General features: G+C 45.9%; 1 protein-coding gene across 10 annotated transcripts in view; it reads left to right on the top strand.

The window, feature by feature from the left end:
* Window positions 1-23,998, top strand: part of EPHB1 (EPH receptor B1) — a 322,722-nt gene that overhangs the window by 245,163 nt on the left and 53,561 nt on the right. For all 10 annotated transcript variants that reach the window (XM_090052907.1, XM_090052906.1, XM_090052904.1 and 7 more), the window contains 3 exons: window positions 18,690-18,812; window positions 20,316-20,563; window positions 22,925-23,140. In XM_090052907.1, coding sequence (XP_089909033.1) covers window positions 18,690-18,812; window positions 20,316-20,563; window positions 22,925-23,140 — 587 coding nt within the window. The remainder of the gene's footprint in view (window positions 1-18,689; window positions 18,813-20,315; window positions 20,564-22,924; window positions 23,141-23,998) is intronic.

The following is a 23,998-nucleotide window of genomic DNA, read 5'->3' as shown; positions in this document are numbered from 1 at the left end:
GGAAATATCTGTGTGGCTTTACAAAAAACACAGAGAAAGATAAGCTTTCTGCTGTACTCTCAAGTGAAGAGGATGCTTAGGACAACAGCAAAAAAATCCATACTTATAAGCTCAGAACAGAGCAGCAGTTTTGTGGGCTTCAAGGAGGAGGAAGGTGTTTGCTGCATAGCAAGAGGAAGACAATTGCAAAGGTAAAGTGTGGTGTTAGGAGGAAATGAGGAGAGAAAACAAGGGGATTTCCAGAGGGAGATGATGTGGGACAGAAGCATTACAAGCACTAGAAGCAGAGAGAAAGGAGTTAGAGCTTTAGGGTTTGAGGGAGCTAATGAAGGAACGTGAGGAGTATGTTTATGACCAGCACAATAGGAGAGGAAGCTGGAATAAGTAGGAAAGTCTGTGCTAGATGAGAATAAACTACAAATAGGATCATGGGAACACTGTAAGGATCTGCCTGGACCATTGCTCTCCATCCCTTGGGCTCACAGGCAACCATTTCTCTGAAAGGGTCCAGGGCTAGGGACGGGCAGTCAAAAAGCCTGAACCTGAATTGATTCAGTCTTTTCAGATTAGTCTAACATGGCTAAGCTAAATCACTTTGTAACTGGACAGACATCAAAGACATGCAGGCACATGCCTGCAGTGACTCAGGCTCAAAGCTGGGAGGCACTAGAGCAGCCCTCTCTTCCTTTCCACAGTGCTGAGCTGAGGGAGTGGGGTTTGGCCAGGCCCTGGCAGGACAGTCTGATTAGGGAGGGGTTCCCCCTCTTCTGAGCAGCCCAGCAAGGAACTGGCAACAGTTTTTATCACCCATAACTTAGTGTTTATCTCATCATTAAGAAAACAGAGGGACATTGTCAGCCACCTGTTGATTCTCCCTTTGTCCCCTCTGCCACAGCACGGACCTGGACTGTAACCAGCACGTGGTCTGCTAACTAATGCCGAGAGGTGTCTGTAACGCAGAGGGGACGGGGAGGGAGGGTGGGGGGAGCAGGGATGCCTGCAGTCTGTGCCGAGCTCCAGCCAGGGAGCAGAGGGGAGAGGCCGGCTGTGCTGCGGAGCAGAGAGCCCCACTCAGCCCAGAAAGCATGCTGGGATGCTGAGGGTGTCTGATTTAACTTAAATCAGCTTGGGGTCTGGGACAGACTTTGCATAAACCGGTTTGACCCAAATCAGTGAAGTCTGATACTACATTCAAACAAGTTTATTTCAAACCAGTTTCAGCCATTTTCAAACTGGTTTATGTGCATTGAACATCTGTTCTGTTACAGGATTAAACCAGTTTCCGATCACTTAAACTGGCTTATGTGTAATGTCTGTCCCTAGCCCAGAAGAACATCCACTGTGGCTCTCCTTACATGCTACAGATACAAAGCACTTCTGGGGTGGGTGGGAGGACCCTCTCCTATTTGCCTCAGGTAAAGAGAAAAGCAGATAGGGGCACCAAAAGTGCCCTGCCAGTGCAGGGACAGGAAATAACTTAGTCTAAACTATGCCAGATGATGGTAGGAAGAGGTTCATGCCCCTGTTTATGGAGGAAGCAAAAAATCCCATCACCCCTACCAGCCTGACTGGAGGAGAAATGTTTTCTTGACCCTAAATCTGGTGATTGCATTGAGCCCGAGTAGAACAGTAAGGCTTGTTAGCCAGGCCCCATGCAGGTACCCAAGAAATTTCCAGGATAATCCAGACAAGCCCTGAATAGATCAAGGCACAAATCAGTATTTCCAGCAGATGGGCTAGAAAGGAAGGCACAGTTCTCAGAGATGGGGTAGAGAGAGAAATGGTCATCCAGAGATGCTCAAAGTATACAGGAGCGAGGGGAAAACAGCCAAGAAGAAACCCTGAGCTTAGAAGCACTGGAGCAAATCATGACCTTTTCTAATGGGGACTGACTCTTGGTTGCATCTTTACATGAAAATGTAAATAGTTTGCAGGACTTATTCTGGGCACTGACTAGTAAATATTTGCTGGAACTTAAAAAAACCATTTGGATCCTCTATAATCTTTCACGCTGCCTTTCCACTGCCTGCTCTTCTGGCTGTCAGCTTTACAACCCTCTCCCTTAATCTTAGGCTCAGTAACAGACTGGATCTTATACTTTGCATTGGTCAAAGAGGGAATATGTGGTGACGGATTGCAAAGGCTTACTGGCTTTAGGTTACTGATTTGATTGGAAAACAACTGTAAGAACCTACATATGAAGTCAAGCTTTATCAAAGGAGGGTTGGCTTTTTAGAACTGATATCCCTTTGAAATCTATAGATCCACAAACCAGAATAAAATCCAGGCATTAGGACATCCAGGAGATATAGTGCTAACTCAAACTCTGCAAGCTCTGAACTTGATAAAATAGCAAACAGGTCTTTGTTATCTGTATTGGGAAAGATAATCAGCTAGTAAAGCAACAACCTCAACCAGTAATTGCTACTCACACCTACACCAGACATTTTCTGTTTTCTCTGCTCAGAGAACCAGCTGCAAACAGTTACACTCTACTGTTCCCAGGTGTTTCAAGGAATAGCTCTAGCACAAACGCTCACTTCTCTTTAGGGCTCTTCAGATTACAAGCAGCAGCAAAACCTCTGTTGAGCAGGGCAGAACAGGAAAGCAGCAGAGTAGGAAATGAGATACAAAATTGGGATCAACTCAAATCCAATTTACACTCCAAAGAAAAACCTCCTGGAGGCATGCACTCTCCCTAAAAAGGACCCACAGTGTAGAACAAATGGGATGAATAATAATGTTAATGAATAGAGTGTGTCATTTGAGATATGGTGTGTAGGCATGTAATTAGACTGGAGGGATGCAGAGGTACAGGGGCAGAGTTAAGGTTGCCTATTCAACCTTTACCTACTTCTGCATTTCCTGACTTCGAGTGATCTTCGCTGCAGCCTTGATGTTCTGTTCAAGTCTTTTGCTGGACCATTTCCTAAGGTTTTTATTGTATTTAAACACAAAACAGTAAAAAAAAATACATAGTTGCTATCAGAGTGTGATTAAGGCTAAAGAGTCATAGTTTCATAGTTGGTAGAGTCGGAAGGGACCTAAGCAGATCATCAAGTCTGACCCCTGCCATGGGCAGGAAAGAGTACTGGGGTCAAATGACCCCAGCTAGGTGGCTGTCTAGCCTCCTTTTGAAGACCCCCAGGGTAGGGGCAAGCACCACTTCCCTTGGAAGTTGGTTCCAGCTCCTACCCGCCCTGACAGGGAAGTAGCGCCTCCTGATATCTAGTCTGAATCTACTCTGTCACTAGGTTGTGAGCACATATCCTGTCTTCAAACCTACCTCCAGCTGATGCCCTGCTGAGGACTGTCTGTGAGCAAAAGGTCCATGATCATACAGCTCTCCAGCTCACTTACTCTGCATGGGAAAGGTTCAGTTACATCCACGGTGACTGATGGCATATTGCCATGTGTCCAGAAATTTCCAGCCCTGTAAACCTTCAAGCTATCTTGGATTCTTAATCACACTGGGCGCATTTACATGTGCAATTAATATGAAACATATTGCACTGGAGTTTATTGCTCCCAGGCATGCAATTTGAACATGTGCCTGGGACTGTAGCATGTTGAGCCAAGTCGGAGCTGGCAGGGGGTCCCCGGGGGCTTGCCAACCTGGGGCTGCTCCTGCCTGGCACAATGTGCTGTGAGGGGCTGGCTTGGGCACAATGGTGCTTCAGTGCAGGGGTAGCCAGCCAGCAGCCCCCACACTGAAGCATCCTCATGCTGCAGCTAGCTGGGTCAGTATCTCCAGTTCTGAGAGTACTGGTCCAGTAATGTTACAACAGTGGGGTTTGATTTTTTTTCATAACCCTGTACTGCATAAGAGCATTTAGACCTGTTAAAAGTAGGCATAATATGCTGCCATTTTTATAGCATCATCTAAAATGCAAGTGGCTTCTTGAGAGCAACAGGACTTTCCAGAGGAAATAGCCTCACACTCCTTCTTCCCTACATCAGTCAAACCTCCTGTCTTAGTCCTGCCTAAATATTGTCATGTAACATATGCCCACATTATGCACCAGAGCAACACAGAGTCAGAAGAAGAAAATGCTGGGGTGTTAGAAAGACAGAGGAGAGGGGAGTGGTTTTACCTAAAAGATACAGCTTTTTAGGCAGGCAGGCTCAAATCGTGAACAGTATTAGGGCTTTTTGGTCCTTACTTGTCTGAGGAGGGCAACAGAGCATAGCAATACTTGTGGAAGAAATAGTGACAAAGGCAAGCTGTAGGTCTGTGCTGTCTATGGAAGAGTTTGACTGTCGTAGCTGAGGAATTCTCATGCTGTTAATTTGGAGTTCATGTGCATAAATCCCTGCAGTTATATTAAACTGTATCCTGTATCCTGAAGTTAGCTGGCCGTGTTGTGGCTTTTATTATAAGCATGAATTATGTTTAGTACACCGGTGCCGAGGGGCCTACCCCATTGCAGTGCACATTGTACAAACACAGAAGACCAGACAGTCTGGTAAATCCCATGATTTTTTGAGGTAGGAAACAGTGGGTCTAGACACACAGGAAGACAAGGGAAGGGGTTGAGGAAGACAGAGCTGGTGAGAAGAGGGAGGGGAGAAAGGCATCGGGACTGGTGTGGCATGAAGTTGAGTGAAGGGGATGTGAAAGAAGAGGGGGTGGGGGGTGGAGCAAAACGTCAGTCAGTGCAGAGCAGGGAAATATTGTGGAAATATTGATAGATTTATATTGACCTGCTCAGCGCTGCACCGAAACCCTTGAATATGATCCTCCTATCCCCGTGAACAGCAAATCTTTAAGCAAATGTTTTATTGCTTTCCAAATATCCCTGGACTTCGCTTAAACACAATGGGTCTCTCTTCCTTCTGCCACTTCCTCTTTCTGTGCTTGTCTTTGCTGCTGCGTTTCTGTATTGGGGGAAAAAAAAGGTTTATTTAAATGCCCGCCAGCTAAAATGTGTCCACCAAGTCATTAGTGTTTTCTGCAGCTTGTCCTTGGGCCTCAGCTTGCTCCCCATGCTGCCACTTCCAAAAACAGTGCTTTGTCTCAATGACTGACAGGAAAATTTTCCTTGGGAAGAATTATTTGTTATAAGACAGAGGCAAACGACCGGACCAGTGCCAGCTGCATGAAAGCAGTTCTGGCGGACCAGAGAGAAGATGGTTTGAGTAAAGTCAGGCAATTTTTTAAATTTTTATTTATTTTTTTTTTTGGGGGTGGGTGGGGAGGGTTTCTGGCAAGAAGCACATATTTTTGCAAGACTCCAAATGACCCTACCCAGACTGGGCTTTTAAAAGGGTGCTAAAAGGCACCACACTGCACCAGTGCTCCTGAAAAATACCAAAGGGTTTCCTTGGGAACTTTTCTGTAGCCCGAAGTGCAGTTTCTGTTCTCAGAACTATACTTGCAAAGTGATCTTGTCTGTCATTTTCCCTGCCCATTTTTAAATATTACTAGCCTCTGCAATTGAGAGGCTGATACTTGACGCAACAAAATGACTTTTTAAAAAATTCTATGCAAGGTGAGTATTTCTGCTTGGAAGCATTTGATATTGACAGTGGGACACGGGCTCTTGGATTTCAAGGAAGACTCAGCCAAGGTTAGAGAGGCTCCTGTTGCTAATGCTATTATTGCACACACTAAAGGAAAACAGGTGGGAAATTTGTGGAGAGCAGCTAATGCAGTAACAAGTGCATCAACTGGAACAAATAATCCATTCATTTAACTAAACAGCAATTAGAATCTCCCCTCACATGGCCCAGCTGTTCATGCCAGCACTGCCTTGGCCGGATAGGCGGTGGGGAGTTGCAGGGCCAGGATCTGATATAGTACTTTGGGGAAGGGAAAGCCTGACAGATATATACAATAGTGAAATGTCTCATACATGAGACAGTCCTTTGTGGATTAAAGGGAAAGAGGGACTTTTTTCATTTAAGATGTGATCTGTTTATGTAATGATGCTCTTGTATTTGCATACATATAAGGGTATGTCTACAGGGCATAATGAAGTGCTGTGTAAAGTGACCTGAGCTAGCACTGATGAGGCTCGTTAACCCAGATGGATTGTAGTGCTAACGTGGTTATAAGTGCTCCCAGTACTTGGCCTAAGATAGACATTCCCCAGCATACCTTATTTGCCTTTATCACACCAGGTGTGACAGCGTTTGCAGTTTGCTTTTTGCTACAGACATTAGAGTGGGTGTGGCATTCCCAGATGTGGGGCTTGGGAGTGCCAACCATTTCTTCTTCATTGCCATTGTGTTCAAATGTTTCACTGAGGTTAGTGAGTGTGCCACGCAAACACTGTAGTGCTGTTAGTTAGCTTTACTATCATTGTGTGGATGGGGAGCTGAATGTGACATTGCAGCTCTTCCCTTTGTGTCAGTGCTTTTTGAAATACTAGTAATGAAATCTCCAATTCCTGGAGGATCAGCAGGCTGGACTTTATACCAGGTTCCTGCCAATGTTTGGGCCAGTCCAGACTACAGAGACTTCATCAGTACAATACTACCAGCTTAGCAGAGGTTGCCTAGCAAAGATGCAGCTTCTGCTGTCAAAAGCAGTTGTTTTCTATATGTATTATATTTACACACATAAAATGAGGTCCCCCCCAAATCAACATGGGGAAAAAAGCCCTTATCTTACATTCACATACAAAGAAACCTCACTAAGTACATTATCTATAATTAAACTTCTGCCAAAAGCAGCAGGTTCTCTGGAATGGAAACCATCTGTGAAGTTGATTAAATGCAGCTAACACTGGGCATAACTATAAAAAGATGCCCCATATTGGGCAAGCATGATGATAGGAACCTTTATTAATTTTTTTTGGCATCCTATGTATAAGGCCCAGGCCCAGAAACCTTAGAGTTCAGATGCCCCCTCATCATGCTTGCTCTTATCCAAAAGGCTGAGGAGCAGCTAGTGGGAAAGCATGAAAGAAGTCTCCCATTGCCACAAAGTAGATGAGAGCCTCTCACAAGGATGAGTTATTAGAGGCCTTCTGAATAAAATATGTGGTAGGGCCCATTAAACACAGTCCCCCTCAGTGCCAACTCTGTTTCAAGTCATGGTGAGCCACCGCATTGAGTATGTTTTGGCAACTTCTTCACTCCCACATCTGAGCTGCACCTTTCCCATTTCCAATTAGACTTGTTTTTTAAATACCCGTAAATGTCTAGCAAACATCACTGGATGGGGCCCCAAACAGTTTACCTAGAATCCCTATGTTTCCAACCTCTTTCAGCCTGTTACATATGATTAGTGTGTCTCTGCCTTTCATGAGGTGGAGCTGGACCAGGTTGCCCTGTGTTTCATCTGTATATAATTATTTGAAGGATTCTGGGACTCATGACAAGAACAACCGGTTCCAGTCATGAGTCACAAGGTAATTAGCACATGGCTCTTTTATGGGAGGTATGTGGAGTACACACACACACATACTGAGCAGTGCTGAGCTGTGTGGTCACTATGGCTTGAAACACTGTTGTCTCTTCTGGAGACCAGCCTGATGAGCTGTATGATAAATCATGAGCCTTTTGGTTTTGGGCGAATGTCAAGCATAGGTTGTACTATATACAAGTAATTTTGCATGATTTGTAATGGTTAAAGGAGATGGTAATGGTGTGAGGGAGCGGGGCCTGGGGCGGCCGTGAACTCCCTAGTGCCCCCTACCGTCACGTTAGGGTAAACGTAGCACCCTCAGAATCTTGCCCGCCACGACTTTGATGACTAATATATATATAGTATGGAGGCTGCCTGTTTCCCTAGTGGACGGTACTGGTGTTCCTGTCCCTACTCCAGAATGGGGTATCTATATGCGTCCCGCCTTAAGGGCTATGCGTGCCTCCAAACCTCCCCTTTAGCACGCCCCAAGCCTCGCAGCTGTTCTGGGGGACGTTTGTATAGTCCCTTGCCCCTCGGGTGCCCTCGTTCCCTCTCTCGGGCCCCCGGGCTCCTTGCCCAGCTGGCGCCCCCTGGGTCGGGCTCCTATCTCCAGCCTGTTCCCTGCGCCCTGGGCCTGTCTCACTAGCATCCAGCTAATCGCTGGCGCCCCCTGGGTCCGGCTCGCTAGCCCCACCTAATACCGGCGCCCCCGGGCCGGGTTCTCGCCGGCGTCTAGCTAATCGCCGGCGCCCCCTTGGGCCGGGTCACTCCCGCCGCCCTCTCTACTGGTGCCCCCTTGGGCCAGCGCTATCGCCGCCCTAGTCTCGGCGCCATTGGGCCAGCGCTATCGCCGCCCTAGTCTCGGCGCCATTGGGCCAGCGCTATCACTGGTTATTCTGCCCCGCTCTGGGTCCTCGCCCCCTTTGGGGCCTGTACCGCGCTCTCTGCGCTTCGCCCCCTCTGGGGCCTCGCCCCCTCTGGGGCCGACACGCCGCGCGCCTCGCGCACCGTCCCTGCCCCGCTCTGGGGCCTTGCCCTTTCTAGGGCCGACGCCGCGCGCCTCGCGCACCGTCCCTGCCCCGCTCTGGGGCCTTGCCCTTTCTAGGGCCGACGCCGCGCGCCTCGCGCACCGTCCCTGCCCCGCTCTGGGGCCTTGCCCTTTCTAGGGCCGACGCCGCGCGCCTCGCGCACCGTCCCTGCCCCGCTCTGGGGCCTTGCCCTCTCTAGGGCCGACGCCGCGCGCCTCGCGCTCCGTCCCTGCCCCGCTCTGGGGCCTTGCCCTCTCTAGGGCCGACGCCGCGCGCCTCGCGCTCCGTCCCTGCCCCGCTCTGGGGCCTTGCCCTCTCTAGGGCCGACGCCGCGCGCCTCGCGCTCCGTCCCTGCCCCGCTCTGGGGCCTTGCCCTCTCTAGGGCCGACGCCGCGCGCCTCGCGCTAGGGGCACAGGCGCTCGCCACTGTGCTTGTCCCCATGACCCTTCTCTGGGTCCCTTTGCCTGACTGGGCGTACACCGCCCTTATGGGCTGGGGTCTGCAACCCTGCACACCGTGCCTCCCTGGCGCAATACGGTGCCTCTTCGGCACCGACAGTAGTGCCCTGCTGGCACTGTGCCCCTACTGGGCACCGGGAACCCCCAAACTGCTGGGGAGTCCCCTTGAGGCCTCCTCGCTCCCCTACAGCCTCACCTGGTCCTCCGGTGCAAACTATAACTTAAACTCACGCCATCTGGCTGCAACAGAAACACAGAGGCTCCATATGCCTAACCATAACTCCCAAGCCCCGCCAGGGCTCTCAGTCCTACCTCCCTTCAGGGCGATCTTGTTCCCTGCATCATCACAGCCGGTTAGTGTGGTAAGGCTGCGACCACTAACTCAGGCCACTCAGCTCAGCCGCAGAGCTCCTGCTCCTGCAGCAGCCAGAAGGGAACTGTGAGTCAGGCTCCGGCCTAAGCTGTTTATAAAGGCCTGGCCCTGCCCCCTTCTGGCCACGTGACCTGCCTGGTCGCCCTGGTAACCAGCACCTGAGCTGCCCAGGTGATTGGCAGCTCTGCCAATCACCCTCACAGTCATGGGGCACCTACGTGACTCCGTGACAAATGGGTATGCAGCTGTGGGGTTGCAGTCATTGTAATAGGGATGATGATGGTATAACTGTAAATGTGTGTTATAGACTCTCATGTGAACCAGATCAGCCATGAGACAGAAATGTAAAGGTACAGGCATATATATGTATTTATTTATACATATAGAAATATGTATTTTTTATATATATGTATATATATAGAGAGAGAGATACACACATATGCAAGTAGGTGACAAAGTGCTATTTAAAATTTGGTTTGCAGAGTACCTAAGCTAAAACTTGCAGCAGTTTCAAAAGAGGTAAACTGCATAAATTCAGGATGAATTAAGTCTATAGGTACCTGTAGTAATTGCCATATACACAAGTTACTACAGGTATCTTTTTTTCTAGGTGAGTGTTTTCAAATTTGCTTTTCACTTCCATGAGCTCAGGGAAAGTAAGGTGTGACAGAAAAGAAGGGACTTCAGGGGAAAAAGGTTGGGTGGGGGGGGCAGAGGGCAAGCGGGGTGCTACCTGACCCCCTAGATTTATTTTCCCTGCTATAGAAGTCGGAGGGGGCTAAATATAAGACAGACCTCCAATAATTAGATTCTATAGCTGAAAAATTATAACAAATTGAATTGTGGTAGTTAAATAACTTCACCTAGGTGCCCAAATTTTGGCAGGGTCCATATGCATTTCTGCATGTGTTTATACATGAACCTGCATGCACAGTGGACGCACAAACAAATACATGCATGATGGATTATGTAAGGCTTTGTGTGCTTGGTATTTGCATACACAGGGAATTTAGTGTTTAATTCCTATTACTGGCAGTCACTTTATTGCCATTGTAGAGTGTGCATCCCTGTAAATAGGGTACAGACGGCAAGTTCCTCTGCTATGATATAAATATTTGTGTAATCCAAGAAATATTTTCATAAATTGCTATTATAAGTATCAGTGCAAAGAGTCTGTAAGGTTGTCACTAGCAATTTCATATCTGTCATCACACTGCCTATCACTAATACAGAGGTCTCTTAGTAGTGGCTGGTGCATAAATTTACCAAACAGTTTTATCAATAAACACTAGGTTTAGACGTGTTCAACATTTTCAGAAAAAATCACCTTTTGGGCTGCAATTTCCTGTGCTTAGTCTATGCCATTACTTCAGAAAGCACTTCAAGAGAACCTGAATATGAAAAATGTTATAGTTCAGAACTCAATAGATTGAGTAGGCCAAATCCTGCTCTGGTGCATTGTCTAGTAAATGCCTTTAATGCCTAGGCTTGTATTCAGGTACACTATAAAAAGTCCATGGTTACAAAAATAAGTATTTGAGTTCATTCTGAAAAATGAAATAATGTGCCGTGCTTTAGTAATTGAGAACCTGAAGCAGGTTATACTGCTGCCCAGGTGTCAGGGCAATTGGGATAGGAACAAAGAAAGTTTTCATAGGGGGAATTTCAAGAAGAGTGCATAGCTGAGTTAACTTATTGATGTCAGTGATAAGGTTCCCAGCTCTGAGCCCCTTTGAAAATCCCAGCCCTAGTGATAGTCAACCGTGGACATTAAGGATGAGATTTTCAACACTGCCTAGAGGATTTGGATGCCCTGATCCTGTTCATCCTAATGGGAAACAGTCAGGAAAATTCTGTAAGTGGCTGTGGAAATCTATGCCCTTGCATCTCCTGGTAGACAGCACATTCAGCCAGAAATAAATAGGTTTGTCTTCCCTTTGCCTTTCATTAATCCCTTGGTTTCTTTCTTCCCCTCCTACCTCATCTCCTCTTTGCTGACCCTACAGACTAGATCACCCAGGGTCTTGGTCTAGCCAGGCCAGCTTAATGCAGGGAGTTTTTGTAGCGGAAACACTTTTCTTTAAAGCCAGCAACAAATGTAGTGATGGGATAATTTCCTCACCTGCCCCATCTACTACACCACCCATCATGCTCTGCAATTTGGCTGACAGTCCTAAAGACCTGCTGACATCTTACAGAGAGACAATATACTGTGCAAACCTGTTTGAGTAGCATCTTTCATAGTCGCTGTCTCTCAGGATCCTTCACACAGCTAAATAATACATCAGCAGAGCTAAACGTTAGCAGATGGAGAAAGAAACGGATGCTCTGATCTTCACGCGTTCTTCCATGCTCTCCATTCTACTCCAAACACCCACCCTCTCCATGGCCTCCCATAAAGCATTCTGCTTTTCTCCAGCCTGTCAGAGATAATTTTCCTAAAACTGAAGTTCAGATGTAAATATTAACTAACAGCCCACCCCCTTGCAACTAACCTGCCAGAAACATACAAGACTAGTTAATTCAAGTGGTCTGCTCTCTGAAGGGAGAGTAACCAAACTTCCTGTAGAGCTGCATTTCCTCAGCCTTACATTCAGTTATTCTTTTCCACCAGCTTTCCTACCACCCCAGCCTGTGTTTCTTATCTAATTTAGGATTGATCCTGCCCCTCAATTAAGGTCAGAGGCAGAACCCTTATGTCCTTTAATGAGTGCAGGATCAGACCTTTATAACATGAGCTCAGTGCTTCATGGACGTGTCCTTTCAGCTCCCTGCACATCCCTTGTGCCATGCAAGGGGTGAGATGGTTGTTCTAATGGACAGTAATGGATGCATATGGGGAAGGAATGAATCTGAATGTTTAGGGCCTTTTCAGATACTGGGAGCTGTGGAGGAGCAAGCTGTCATGCCAGCAGCAGGGAGGCATGGTGAAAGGTTGTGGAGGAAGTCAGTGCCTAAAGAGAAGAACAGGAAGAGACGGGAGTCATTTGAAAGGCTAGAGCAAGTCGTGTTTCAAAAGCCAGGTAGCTGCTTTGAACTGGACGATGTAAGGAAGGGAAAGCGCGAAGGGATGGAGTCTGCTTGAGGCAGTCTCCTATTTTCCTTCTGTGGGAAGGTGGGCCTCACGCACATGTTGAGGTTTCCAGAGCAGTGGTTGAGAGGGAAAATTGGAAGGAAGATCAAGGAAAGGGGCTTGCAACAGTTAAAGTGTGAGAAAGTGAAGGAATAAATGACAATTTTAGGAGAGGCAGGGCAGTGGCAGCAGTGCAAAAAGGGCCTAGCTTTTCCCCGGAGCAGTGTTTGATACCGGCATGGGATGTGCCTCTGAATGCATGGACAGAGTCTCCTCTACACTTGCATGCTTTCCTTCCTGCCTAACAACCTGGCAGCATTGGATCCACAGGCTGCTCCTCCTGCTCCTGATGCGCTTGAGGGGGAAAGAAGAGAAATAACTCTGCATCTCTTCTGTGGGGGGAAGCACACTGGAAGCACCCCTTCCAGCAAGCAGAGGAAGGGCAACTCAGTGTGGAGGGGAGAGGAAGGACATACCCTCTGAATACTGCTATTAGGAGAAATACCTGGTTTGATGATCTAGTTCGCTTCGGGCGCATATCACCCAGTGACAGTAAGTGAAGATAAATATGTCCCCAGCCTAACACATGGTATCCTCTATGCAGAATTTTCCCAAGAGTCCCCCAGGACACTGAAAGCCCAGGCTGCATCAGCAGAGGGCAGAGATATGGGGCACCAGGCTGCTGCATCCCAACTTAGCCTTTCTTTTTTATTCATTCAGGTTTTGGATCAGTCAGTCTTGGTTACGATCCTGTAAATCCCTTTGTAATCCTGGCTGGAGCATCAGCTGCTCCTGTAAAAAAATTTATGGGGTAGTTAAAGTGTATGAGCCTGAGCCATAAAGGGATTTATGAACTGGGAGAGGCACAGATGGCTTCATTGCAGCCTCCATCACTGGGCTTGGAAACTTTGGTCTCTGGCCCAAACCATCTCTTGGGTGGGAAGGCAGGATTAATCTCTCCTCCCTGCTGAATTCCAGACCCAGGAATCATCACAAGATCATTCTTTCAATAGCTGTCCTGCACTGTCATTCCACATTTAACTGGCAGTGTCTCACCAGTTCTTTAGATCAGTTACTTCGATGTCATGGCCAAGTCAAAATTGTTTTTTGGCAACTCATGGAGGCAGCGGTCTGATTTAAATTCCCAACCTAGAGTATGTGCAGCCATGAAGAGGATGCAGCAGTTTGTGGAGTGTTCTGCTTGTCAGCTTTCCATGACTTACTTAGTGCAATGGGATCCTTATTCTTAAGGGAGTGCTTAATAATATGTCTAATCACACTTCCTAATTAAAGCAAATAACAGTTAAAATGGGTCCCAGAAGAGCAGTTTAGCCACTAAACATAGACATGATGATGAGGGAGAAAACATGAAACTAATGAGAGATGTGGGTGGAGGAAGGTCTCTCCCTTCCTGTAGAGTCTGGAAATAATCATCTGGAGACCCTTGCTTTCACAGATCTTCTGCCCATTTAACAGATTTTGAGGTGTAGACTTGCCACAAAGACTTTGCAGACTGGAAAACCATAAGTCTCTACTTGTATATACTCAATGGAAGTGGGAGGACACACAATGGAGACAGTTAGCTGATACCCCCGCTGGCTGGGTCAGTTCCACCAGTTCCTTCAAGTGAAGGATTGAGGATAGGTAGGTACTGGGGGTTGAAGTAGCAAGAGCAGGAGTGGCAGGAAAGGAGAGAACAGATGTTCCTCCCCTCTCCCAAAGGATCTGTCCTTAAAACAAAAAATAATTTAAAAAAAATTCATGGTGGGCCAGATCCTATTCCACGGCAGGCACCTAAGCACCATCCTTTTCCAGCCTGGTTGAGTGCCTGAAAAACTACCAGTGTATCTATTTTTGTAGCACAACTTCATCTTAACGTTAAAATTGAGTCACGCAAAGTAGGAAAAAGAGGGGACCCATCCACCTTTTCCATGAATGGTTTTTCAGGGACTTGAGAAGGGTGGAATAGGATCTCACTTAGGCATCTACTAGGTGGAATAGGATGTGGCCCCACGTGTCATCCTTTCCCTTAAGAAGAAAGTCTTGGGAAGGTAGACGGAGGCAAACTGATGGCTAAGGTTGAATGTAATGGATGGCTAGGCTTAACTTCCACTGCAGGAGCTTGAGGGGACCTAGGAGCCTCATGTATGTGCATCTGTGTATGCAGTCTCCAGGCAAGGTGCATTGTTTCCCAAGCAGTCACCAGATTGTCCCTTCTGCCAGCCCCTGCTGACAGTGGGATGATAATTAAGTCCTGAAACACCTTCCCTTTTGGAGAATGGTAGCACAGATTGTTTCATCACCTGCCTCAAAAGGCTACGGCGTCCCTTACCTATTGCAAGGCTGCATCCTTTCTGAGTGTGCCCCTCATGACATCCCCCTGGAAGCTGTGGGGAAGGGACCTCCTCCCCCACGTCCTGTAGCAGTGCCAGCTATTCACACTGCAGAGTGTACTGGGGTTGAACAGGGATGGGTTGAATGAAATTGGCTGTCATGATACTGAACATCACACAGGCAGTGAGGGTCAGGTGAGATAAATTTTGTTTAGTCATGTCACTTAACCCAGTTAAGCCAGTCACAGTAAATCCTTAATGTCCCATTCCCCTCCCAGCCTTTCATTGTGGCTGGACTCCCCTGCAACTGAGGGAGAAGGAGGTAGAAGGAAAGCAGTAGGCTGAGGTTAGCTGAAATGAAAGGGGAAGCCTTTTCTTACTATTGCATACCTCATTATTTTCAGTGAGATAATAGTAAGCAGCACCCATTTAGTCCAGTGGTAACTAGCTGACATGACCAGCCCCATCACATACAAAGCTCTTTATCAGTGGAATGCATCCATTCCTGCTCTTAACAGGGACTTAGAGAAGGGTAGGCAAGAGTGGGTCAGAAATGTGTTAAAATTTCAGAGACTGAAACAGAACAAAATGGATTGAAGCCAGGAAAGAGATGGTCAGGGAAAGGAGGAGATGGGTATGGAGGGATTTAAAAGAGGTGGGAACAGAGAAAGAAAATTAAAGGGGGGGGAAGAAAAAAAGAGTATATGTCCCAACTTTGGGGTCAGTGAATGCATCTATCTGTGCGCTTTACTGCAGAGTTGACTGATGAGCTCCACGGTAAAGCATCACCATCTACACGTGAGCCAGTATTAGGGCACTGTATATTAATGAACTCTGCCATAAGATAGTAGTGCCAGAAACACTACTGTCATATAGTGGAATCATTTACTGTGCAGAAACACACGGAAACATTGACCCGGACCGCAGGAATTTGAGTTGAAGTGGAGCAGCCCCGAGGCTGGTAGCAGGCTCAGGGGCTCAGTTACACGGCTCTGTAGTTTCGGCATTCTTGTGTCCCAGGCAGCCCCTCCACTGCCTGACGCTGCCACTCGGGGCCCGGGGCTGAGCCACTGAGCCTGCTTCCAGTTCCCAACTCAAACTGCTGTGGTCTCGGGTACCCATGAAGACACTGCACCCAGGAACAGCTGACTCTGGCGTGAACTGCACCAGACTTTATAGAGCTGCATTAATAGCTCATGTAGATGCACCCAATGAGTTTATACATCTCCATATCCTAATACAGTGGTTTTCAATCTGGGTTTGCGGACCCTTGGGGGTCCTTAGACTGTGTCTAAGGCATCCATGAAAGAAGACTATGATTAATCAAAAGTATATGAATAGCCACACTTACAATTCAAAAGGGTGTGCACCTCCATTCAAAATTTTTTAGGGGTCTGTAAATGAAAAAAGATTGAAAACCACTGTCCTTAAAAGATTATATTAGCTGGAGGCCCAATGTGGGAGCAGGGCCACAAGGGACTAAACACTGTAGTGACAAGTGATAGGAGACAGTCTCTACCGCAGATAACTTAGTCTAATTAGACAGACATAGGCAGGAGGAGAAGAGGTAGTCAGCCACAGAGCCTCTTTGACTTCCAGCCACTGGAAATATTTCTGTGGCAGGTCCCCTACCCCTCCATGAGCTCTAAGGGAAAGGAGAATTTGAATTGAGCTACCAGGAAATGTTGTTATTTGATGCTGTCACTCTGAGGAATAATGCAGGACTGACATGTTACTAAATGTATATAATTAGAGGAGAGCATCTGCAAATAGGGCCTGCCACCTGGGGAGCAGCGGTGCTGCCCACTTCTCTTGTCCAGACGTACAGGAGTTCATTCTGAAAAACACCTTTTGATTGCTTTATTCCAACAGTGCTTAGCTGACTCATTTTTTTTCCATTGGTTAATGGGTACCAAAGGAGAGGAAATGCCATGTGAGAAGCCATCATTAATGTCATTTCCATCCCTGGGCCATAAGAATGTTGTTTCTCTTTTTAACATGTATAGTAACAGGAGCACAGCCTGACCTGATTCCCAGAGGCAGATTCCACATCTCTCTCTAGCGCCTTACAAAATCTACCATTGTCTGGCTGCATCTTGGCACCCGTGATGTGAGAGACCTTGGAATGATTTTTTAGTAGGCAAAAATAATGCCTGACTATTTGCTATGGCAGCCCTGTAGACCATATTTTATCAGACCATTCAGGTTTTTGATTATAATTGCTACACTCTATCAATTTAGTAGCAGCCACAAAACTATCAAAGTCCTTTTTGGGTAAATAAATATTTCTTAAATTATGCATGCAGCATCATAAACTTGCCACTTTCCTTACCATAAAACCAGCTAATTGTAGTTTTGGTTTGTAACTGCACCCCTGTGAGCTGAATGTTCAATATAAACAGGAGACAGCATGGAGAAAACCTCTTGCTATGTGTTTACTTAAGAAGCTGCAGCTCTAAGTTGTCTGGCATAGACCAAAAACCTCTGGGAGTGAATGACACCTCCAACAGAGCACTGAAGAAAGACATTCAGGGCTGCTGTCTCTCTTGATTTTAACATGCTGTTTCTCCAGCATAAAGTCTCAGCTCCTGGAGCCCTGTTACTTCGTGCGAATCTCAGCTTTCCTTAAAAATTAAGTAGAGTTCCTAGCCCATGCTATTGAACTGTGATGTTGAGGATGCATTCAAAGAAGCATGAAGATAGAGCAAGTTGAAGACCTCACGCTGAACTTGCACCAAAGGCCACCCCGCACAGCAGACTCAGTTGTAAATGGGATGGTTATTCAGGCTGACAGTCAAATGGAGATGGATGAGATGGGGAGTCACATCACTCCCTTGTGTGCCATTGGCTACATAAAATGGCATGGTCTTACCATGCTAGTGCAGTGGGCCACCTAGACTTGACTGGACCTTTGTCCTTATTTTTTGGACCAACAGATTTGGAAACTAGAAGAGAAATAGAAAGAACCCCAGTTATTTCATGATTTTAGTTCATGGCTTTAATTCATGCCTTTGTCATGAATTTTGAACTGTCAGGGCTAGGGATGGTGTCATTTCTGTCTTGAAATATTGAAGACTGTTCTGTCCATCAGTCTGTTGGTTTGACTGTATGGATGTATGTTGCTGGGAAACTTCTGTTCTTACATATCTATTATTAATCTTGTTTATTGCAACAGTGTCTAGGGACTAACCCAGAACGGGTCCACTGGTGCTGAGCACTGCACAAAAGCCAGAGTAGTAGTACAGGGACCTTGCCTCAAAGGATTACAGTCAAAATAGATAAATACAGGGTGAGGGAAAATCTGGAGTATGCAAGGACAGTAAGCAGTAATGTAATATCTCCCACATGTGCATCCATTTGCCTGTCTATGGATCTATGTTGTATTTTACATTTCTTTATTGTTCTTTCTCATTTTCTTCTATCTTTTCTTTCTTTTTAGCATTTTGTTACTCAGAAAGGTTAAAATAAAACTTACTTCTTCCTCACCTTTTCTCTCCTTTTCTTCAGTTATTCTTTCCCCCATTGCTGTTTTTCTCCTTTTGTTTTTCCCTTTTTATCTAGCACTTTCAATATTAATCCACAGTTGCCTGAGATAACCTTAACAATAGCCTCTAGCCCCAGAAAGGTGTCAAACTGATAAATATTGGTATCTACCTGCAATTCTACCTTGATTTTGCTTCTAATGCATTTGGTATGACTTCAATAAATAATGGCACAATCCAAGTTCTCATGTGCACTGTTTGGACTGGTCTCAATCTGTCAACTTATAAGTAATATATTCTACATTTCCAGGAGAGGAGTAAGAGAAAAGCTAATGGAGGAGAAATGGAAGACAGAGCAGTAAAAGAAAATAGTGTAATGGAGGAAGAGTTGAGTGGGGTCTGGAAAGGGTGGAGAAGATACAGAGAGAGAAGCAGAGGAGCTAAGAGGAATATGTTTTTAATGGACATGTAATGAGGAAAGTGTCAGAAAGATGTAGGATGCTTCTAAAACCCTTCCCCCCAGCTTTTTAGTACTCTCTTTGTTCTCCCTCTGTGACTGCCCCTCCCATATCTCGTATAACAAGGCTCTCCAGGAATGAAGATCTACATTGATCCCTTCACTTATGAAGACCCAAATGAGGCTGTCCGCGAGTTTGCCAAGGAGATTGACGTGTCCTTTGTGAAGATCGAAGAAGTCATTGGAGCAGGTGTGTCTCATTTTGTCCTAGATAAGCTTCTATAACTTTCTCCGCAGCTACTGCTTCCTCCTCTTCCCATCTCTTCATGGGCTTCAACCTTTCTCTTGGTATCAATCTGTTCACTCATTTGTTAAAATAAGAACAGTCATACGTTTGCCTAAAAAGATGAAGTTTGGTTAACTTACTCACTGATTGATCTTCATGCATTTTTAAGTTTCCTGGTTTAGCTTCCAGGAAATAACAAGACAAAGACAGACATCTCTTTTTAGTCTTATTTCAGACGTATAGGTATGTGGGTAAGTAGGTAGGTAGATAGAAGCTATTCATATCATTTATAGCATTCCTGGTGTTATTTTTAAACAACTGTATTATGCTAATGGAAAGGAATAGCCAGTGTGAGAAATTCAAAGGAAAAATGAATTGTTATGCCTTCGAAGTTAGACACAGCAGTGCATTGGCTGCTTGATAGTTTTCTGTCAATTCAAAGCAGTCATAAAGCTAACTCAAACATGAACCATCCATTTTGACACCATATTTAAAAACCACCATATGGAAAATAATAGTTAGAAGCAGCCAGATATTTTCACATTTCAGGGTTTTCATTTTCTGTTCCTAAATCAAAAATTTTCAAGAAAAAGAGACTCAGTTTTTGTTCCCTTCTCCCCACTTACAAGATCTAATTTTTTGTGGGGGGAAAAAAAGGTTTTGATGAAAGACTTTCTTAACAACCCTAATGGTTTTTACTCACTCACACATATGAGAGAGTCATATTGGATGGGTGGATGGATGGATGAATGGATAACTGAACCCTAGCTGTTTTGAATGCAAACTTTCACTGGTAGATCTCTGGCCCCAAAGACAGACAGCATTGTCTCAGTGTGTTACATGCCAACCAGAAAGTTAAACTTGATTCTAAATTGAAGTGAAACCGACAGGCTTATTTTCACTGTCCAAGATGAAGAAAATGCAATATGAAAGTGAATGGCATCAAATTATGTCAGGGCTAACGGTAGTTTTATGAAGAGTTTAGATTATGGATTGTGTGGGATGGTTTAGATCGGGATGATCCTGCTTCAGGCAGGGGGTTGGACTAGGTGTCCCCTGGAGATCCCTTCCAGCCCTGCTTCTCTATGATTCTATGAATTATAGCAGTTTAGATTTAGGAAAATATCTAAGTATTCATAATCTCTTAGCCCCTGAACCTGCACCAGCAATAGGGTCCAACTGGAATCTGATGCCTGATCCTACAGTTGTGCTTCCTGCCATGCATATGTGGCGTGACAGGAGGTGCAATTGTTGGGATCATGGTTCAGATCCCATTGCGCCTTTAACTGAACATCTGCCAGGGGCCTGTGGCACTTCCCCTTTCAAAGGGGAGGAAACCAGCAGATTTGTGAGAGAAGACCACTATTGAACTGAACAGGTTTTTCAGCCAATCAGGTTGGAAGGAGTGATGGGAAAATCTGTGGTACTGTTACTCTGTGGTTGTGACACATGTTCTTGCAATTGCAGGGGAGTTTGGTGAAGTGTATAAAGGACGTCTGAAACTACCCAGCAAGAGGGAAATCTATGTAGCTATAAAGACGTTAAAGGCTGGCTACTCTGAGAAGCAGCGTAGGGATTTCCTGAGTGAAGCCAGCATCATGGGACAGTTTGACCACCCGAATATCATTCGGCTGGAAGGAGTGGTGACCAAAAGCCGGCCAGTCATGATCATCACAGAGTTTATGGAGAATGGAGCTCTGGACTCCTTTCTGAGGGTAAGTAAAGATTATAATCTCTCTGGCTTTGTTTTTAACACCATAGTGAAGGGATTCGTGCTAGCTGGAATTGAAGCACAGTGTCATGTAGAAGATCCAGTGAGTCCTCCTCTGCTACTTGGATTAATGGAGGACATGGTTTTCCAGATAGAAGGCGGACCCTAATGAGTGAACCAAGAATCAGTATTGACAGAGGGTGAGATTTTCAAACAAGCCCAAGAGAGGGAGGAGCTCAAGTCTTGTCGCCTTTCAATGAGGCTTACCGTCCTAAATTCCTTTCTGACTTGGGAAAATCTCCCCCAGAGCCCTCAGCCAGGAGGAGCAGATAGCTGTAAATACAACTACAAAAGGAATGGAGGGGAGAAATTCACACGAAGGACAGGTGAATGAAAAGATAAACTATAGATCCTTTCCAGCCCTTTTTTCTATGATTCTGTGATAACAACAGCACTAAAACCTGGGGAGTGGGCTAGCTGCACCCTGCGGCAATCAGCCTGGCAAGGCAGAAAGCTCTACTGGCGTCCAGCACCTTCATGATCCATGAATGGAGTAGGGGCCTGCCAAGGGTTGGGGAAGCTAAAGCAAAGGTGAGGACTTCTGAATTGCCAGCACGTTGGGCTGACATAGGGGCAGCTCACTGAAGTGATCTAAAAGCAGGGGATAAGTAAACACAGTCTGAGAGAAAGATATATCTATTTGTTTTCTTGCTATTTTTATAAGTGGTTGTGAGCCTGGAGCAATTTCAGCACCAGCTGGCAGGGTCCATAGCAAGTCAGTGACAAGGTGTCAGCCCTGTGGCTCCTTGTGGACAATGCCAGTCTCATTATAGTCTCTAGCATCTTTTAGAAAAAGCAGCAGCCACAGAAGTGCCAGACAAATGCACACATAAATAATCCTCATGGGGCAAGGAAAGCAACCAGCCTTCTTCATACCGGCATCCTACACCATGTATCTAGGGTTGTGGAAGCAGCTCAAAGGCATGCTTAGCCAAAGCTACAAAAAGCCTGGGAGACTGGGGGAAGAAGGCATAAAAGATAGAGATGGAGGGAGAATAAATGAGGAATGGGTAATGAATAGGCATGAGCGTGAAGGGGAGGAAGAGTCCTACTTGGAATAAGATTTTCAAAGGGAACCAAAGAATCAATTAACGGGAATTTAGCATCCAAATCCTGTAAATCCCACTCTATTTCTTAAGCTCAGAAGCAGGTAACTTATAAGTCTAATTTCAGCCTTGATGTAAAAATAGCATCGCTAATTGGTGCATCAGCTGCGTGGAAAGACAGCAAAGTAGGTCATCATTTCCACTCTGTGCAGAGACCAAAGCCAAGTAATGAAACAGGACTGTTCCTCACCCTTATGCAGGTGTGTTAAAGGAGTTGGGGAGGCAGAGACAGGTAAGGAAATCTGTGGACCTCTCTCTAGGCATGAGGAGCAATTTCACTCTCAATGTCTTGCTGAGAAGATAAATTGTTCCTTGCCATTGCTGACATCCTCACACCCGAATAGGGTAGAGTTGGAGATACAGATTCATTCCCACATCTGCATCAGCCTATGAGCAGAGAAGTGTTTATCCTGTCCTTTCTGCCCAATCTACATGGTGCTCAAAACTGGCTTGTGTCATGAAGGCACAATCCACTCACCACCAAGGTAGCCATATTGTCATGTGGTAAAATTGGTAATATTTTCTCCTGGGAACCTTTTAGCTTTGTACTATTGATGGGGAGTCAGTGTGGCACTTCCTTTAGCACCAACCTAACCTAGACGGGGCATAAGGAAATTGTCCTGTTTTGTCTCATTCATAGGACAGGTCACCAAAATATATGGTCAGCTGTTTTTATTTGGAGGGGGAAAAGAATTGAAAGAAGAGAGGAAAATAAGATAATTTGGAGCTCAGGAGGGATTTTCAATCTCGGGAAAGTAAAACCCAGAAACGGAGCCAGGCTGTGAAAAATATCTTCTCCCTAAGTTAGTTAAAAAACCAACTTGTTGGCTTATTTCCTACTAGATTCACCAAAAAATTGGATTCACAGGATGAATGAATAAGAGCCCTGTTGGTACCTTGAGGCCTCAGCCAAATTCAGGCTCTCTTGTACTAGGCCCGATAGCTATCTAACTAGGAAGGGCCTTGCCATAGAGAGGCTGTGGTCTCCATTAGCAGTGTGGAGGAATATAACAGTGTGGAGGAATAGTGACTTGCTCATGACTACGTAGCACGTCAGTGGCAAAACCAGAATTGGAACTTGGGTCTGCTAGTGCAAGTCCCAGGCACCAGACCACACTCTGCTTGTAAAGAGAGCTGTTTATTGGGCCTGTCCATAAAGGGATCGTGCTAATTATGGTTCTTGCTCTTTGTAACTGCAGCAAAATGATGGGCAGTTCACAGTAATCCAGCTAGTGGGGATGCTCAGAGGGATCGCCGCTGGCATGAAGTACCTTGCAGAGATGAATTACGTGCACCGGGACCTTGCTGCCAGGAACATCCTGGTCAATAGTAACCTGGTGTGCAAAGTGTCTGACTTTGGCCTCTCACGCTACCTGCAAGATGACACCTCTGACCCAACGTACACTAGCTCCTTGGTATGTACCTTCCCCCCTCCTTGTATGCTCCTCATAGATAAATCCCAGACTCTCTGGCTGAGGGTGGAGTTGCTGTGAGGCCTCCCACTCCCATCTCTTTCGTATCACCAGCAACTGGAATTATACTCCCCTAGTGCCTTTCAACATAAACCATCTTCAAGCCATTTGTAACTTGTGTCCTGCTCAGAGCTATGGAAATATTTCTCATGAAAACAAAAAGCTGGAAACATTCCCCTTCTTGAGCTAATATTTACTTCTGTGAAAAAAATAATTCTTTCCTGGAGCATTTTCCACTTCTGGAAACAGTTCATTAAGGCTGGGCCCTACAGGAAACACTGTCAACAAGCACAAGACCCACAGAAATAGTAGAAATGAATGTGTGGATATAGGGGCAAATGGGTGGGAGAGAGAGTCAAAAGGATCTCATTTCTGCTTCTTGTGCCAGGCTCCTTTAAATCCTGGCCTGAGGGCTGCTGTGGAGTTTGTCCCTCTTGTTGCACTCAGGCTTGCTACAGAGCAGTGTCTGAGCTAAGTGTGATGGAGTGAAATGATTGGAGAGGTTAATATTCATTGGCAGTCACCTCTGTGCGCCAGATTTGCAAACATTTGTAGGTGCCTCAAGGTGCAGATCGGTGTCTAGTGGCATTTACAAGAGCATCTAAGTGAAGAAGTCGCCTGTCTGCATCTTTGACTATGCAAATGTCTCTGTGAATCTGGCCCTTTCTCACCACTTTCCCTTCCCATGTTATTGAACTGTCCTATGTTTGACTGAGAAACACACTTTGGAAGGAGAAGAACTGTTTTCTTTGGCTTTGTGTGCCTCCCTTCTCTTTTCTCAGTCCTTTTTTCCCCACCGTT

This window comes from Crocodylus siamensis, chromosome 6, assembly GCF_052110815.1.
Source record: "Crocodylus siamensis isolate JL-2025a chromosome 6, ASM5211081v1, whole genome shotgun sequence".
Lineage (NCBI taxonomy): Eukaryota > Metazoa > Chordata > Crocodylia > Crocodylidae > Crocodylus > Crocodylus siamensis.
The sequence above is the reverse complement of the archived record's forward strand: the minus strand, read 5'-3'. Positions and strand labels throughout refer to the sequence as shown.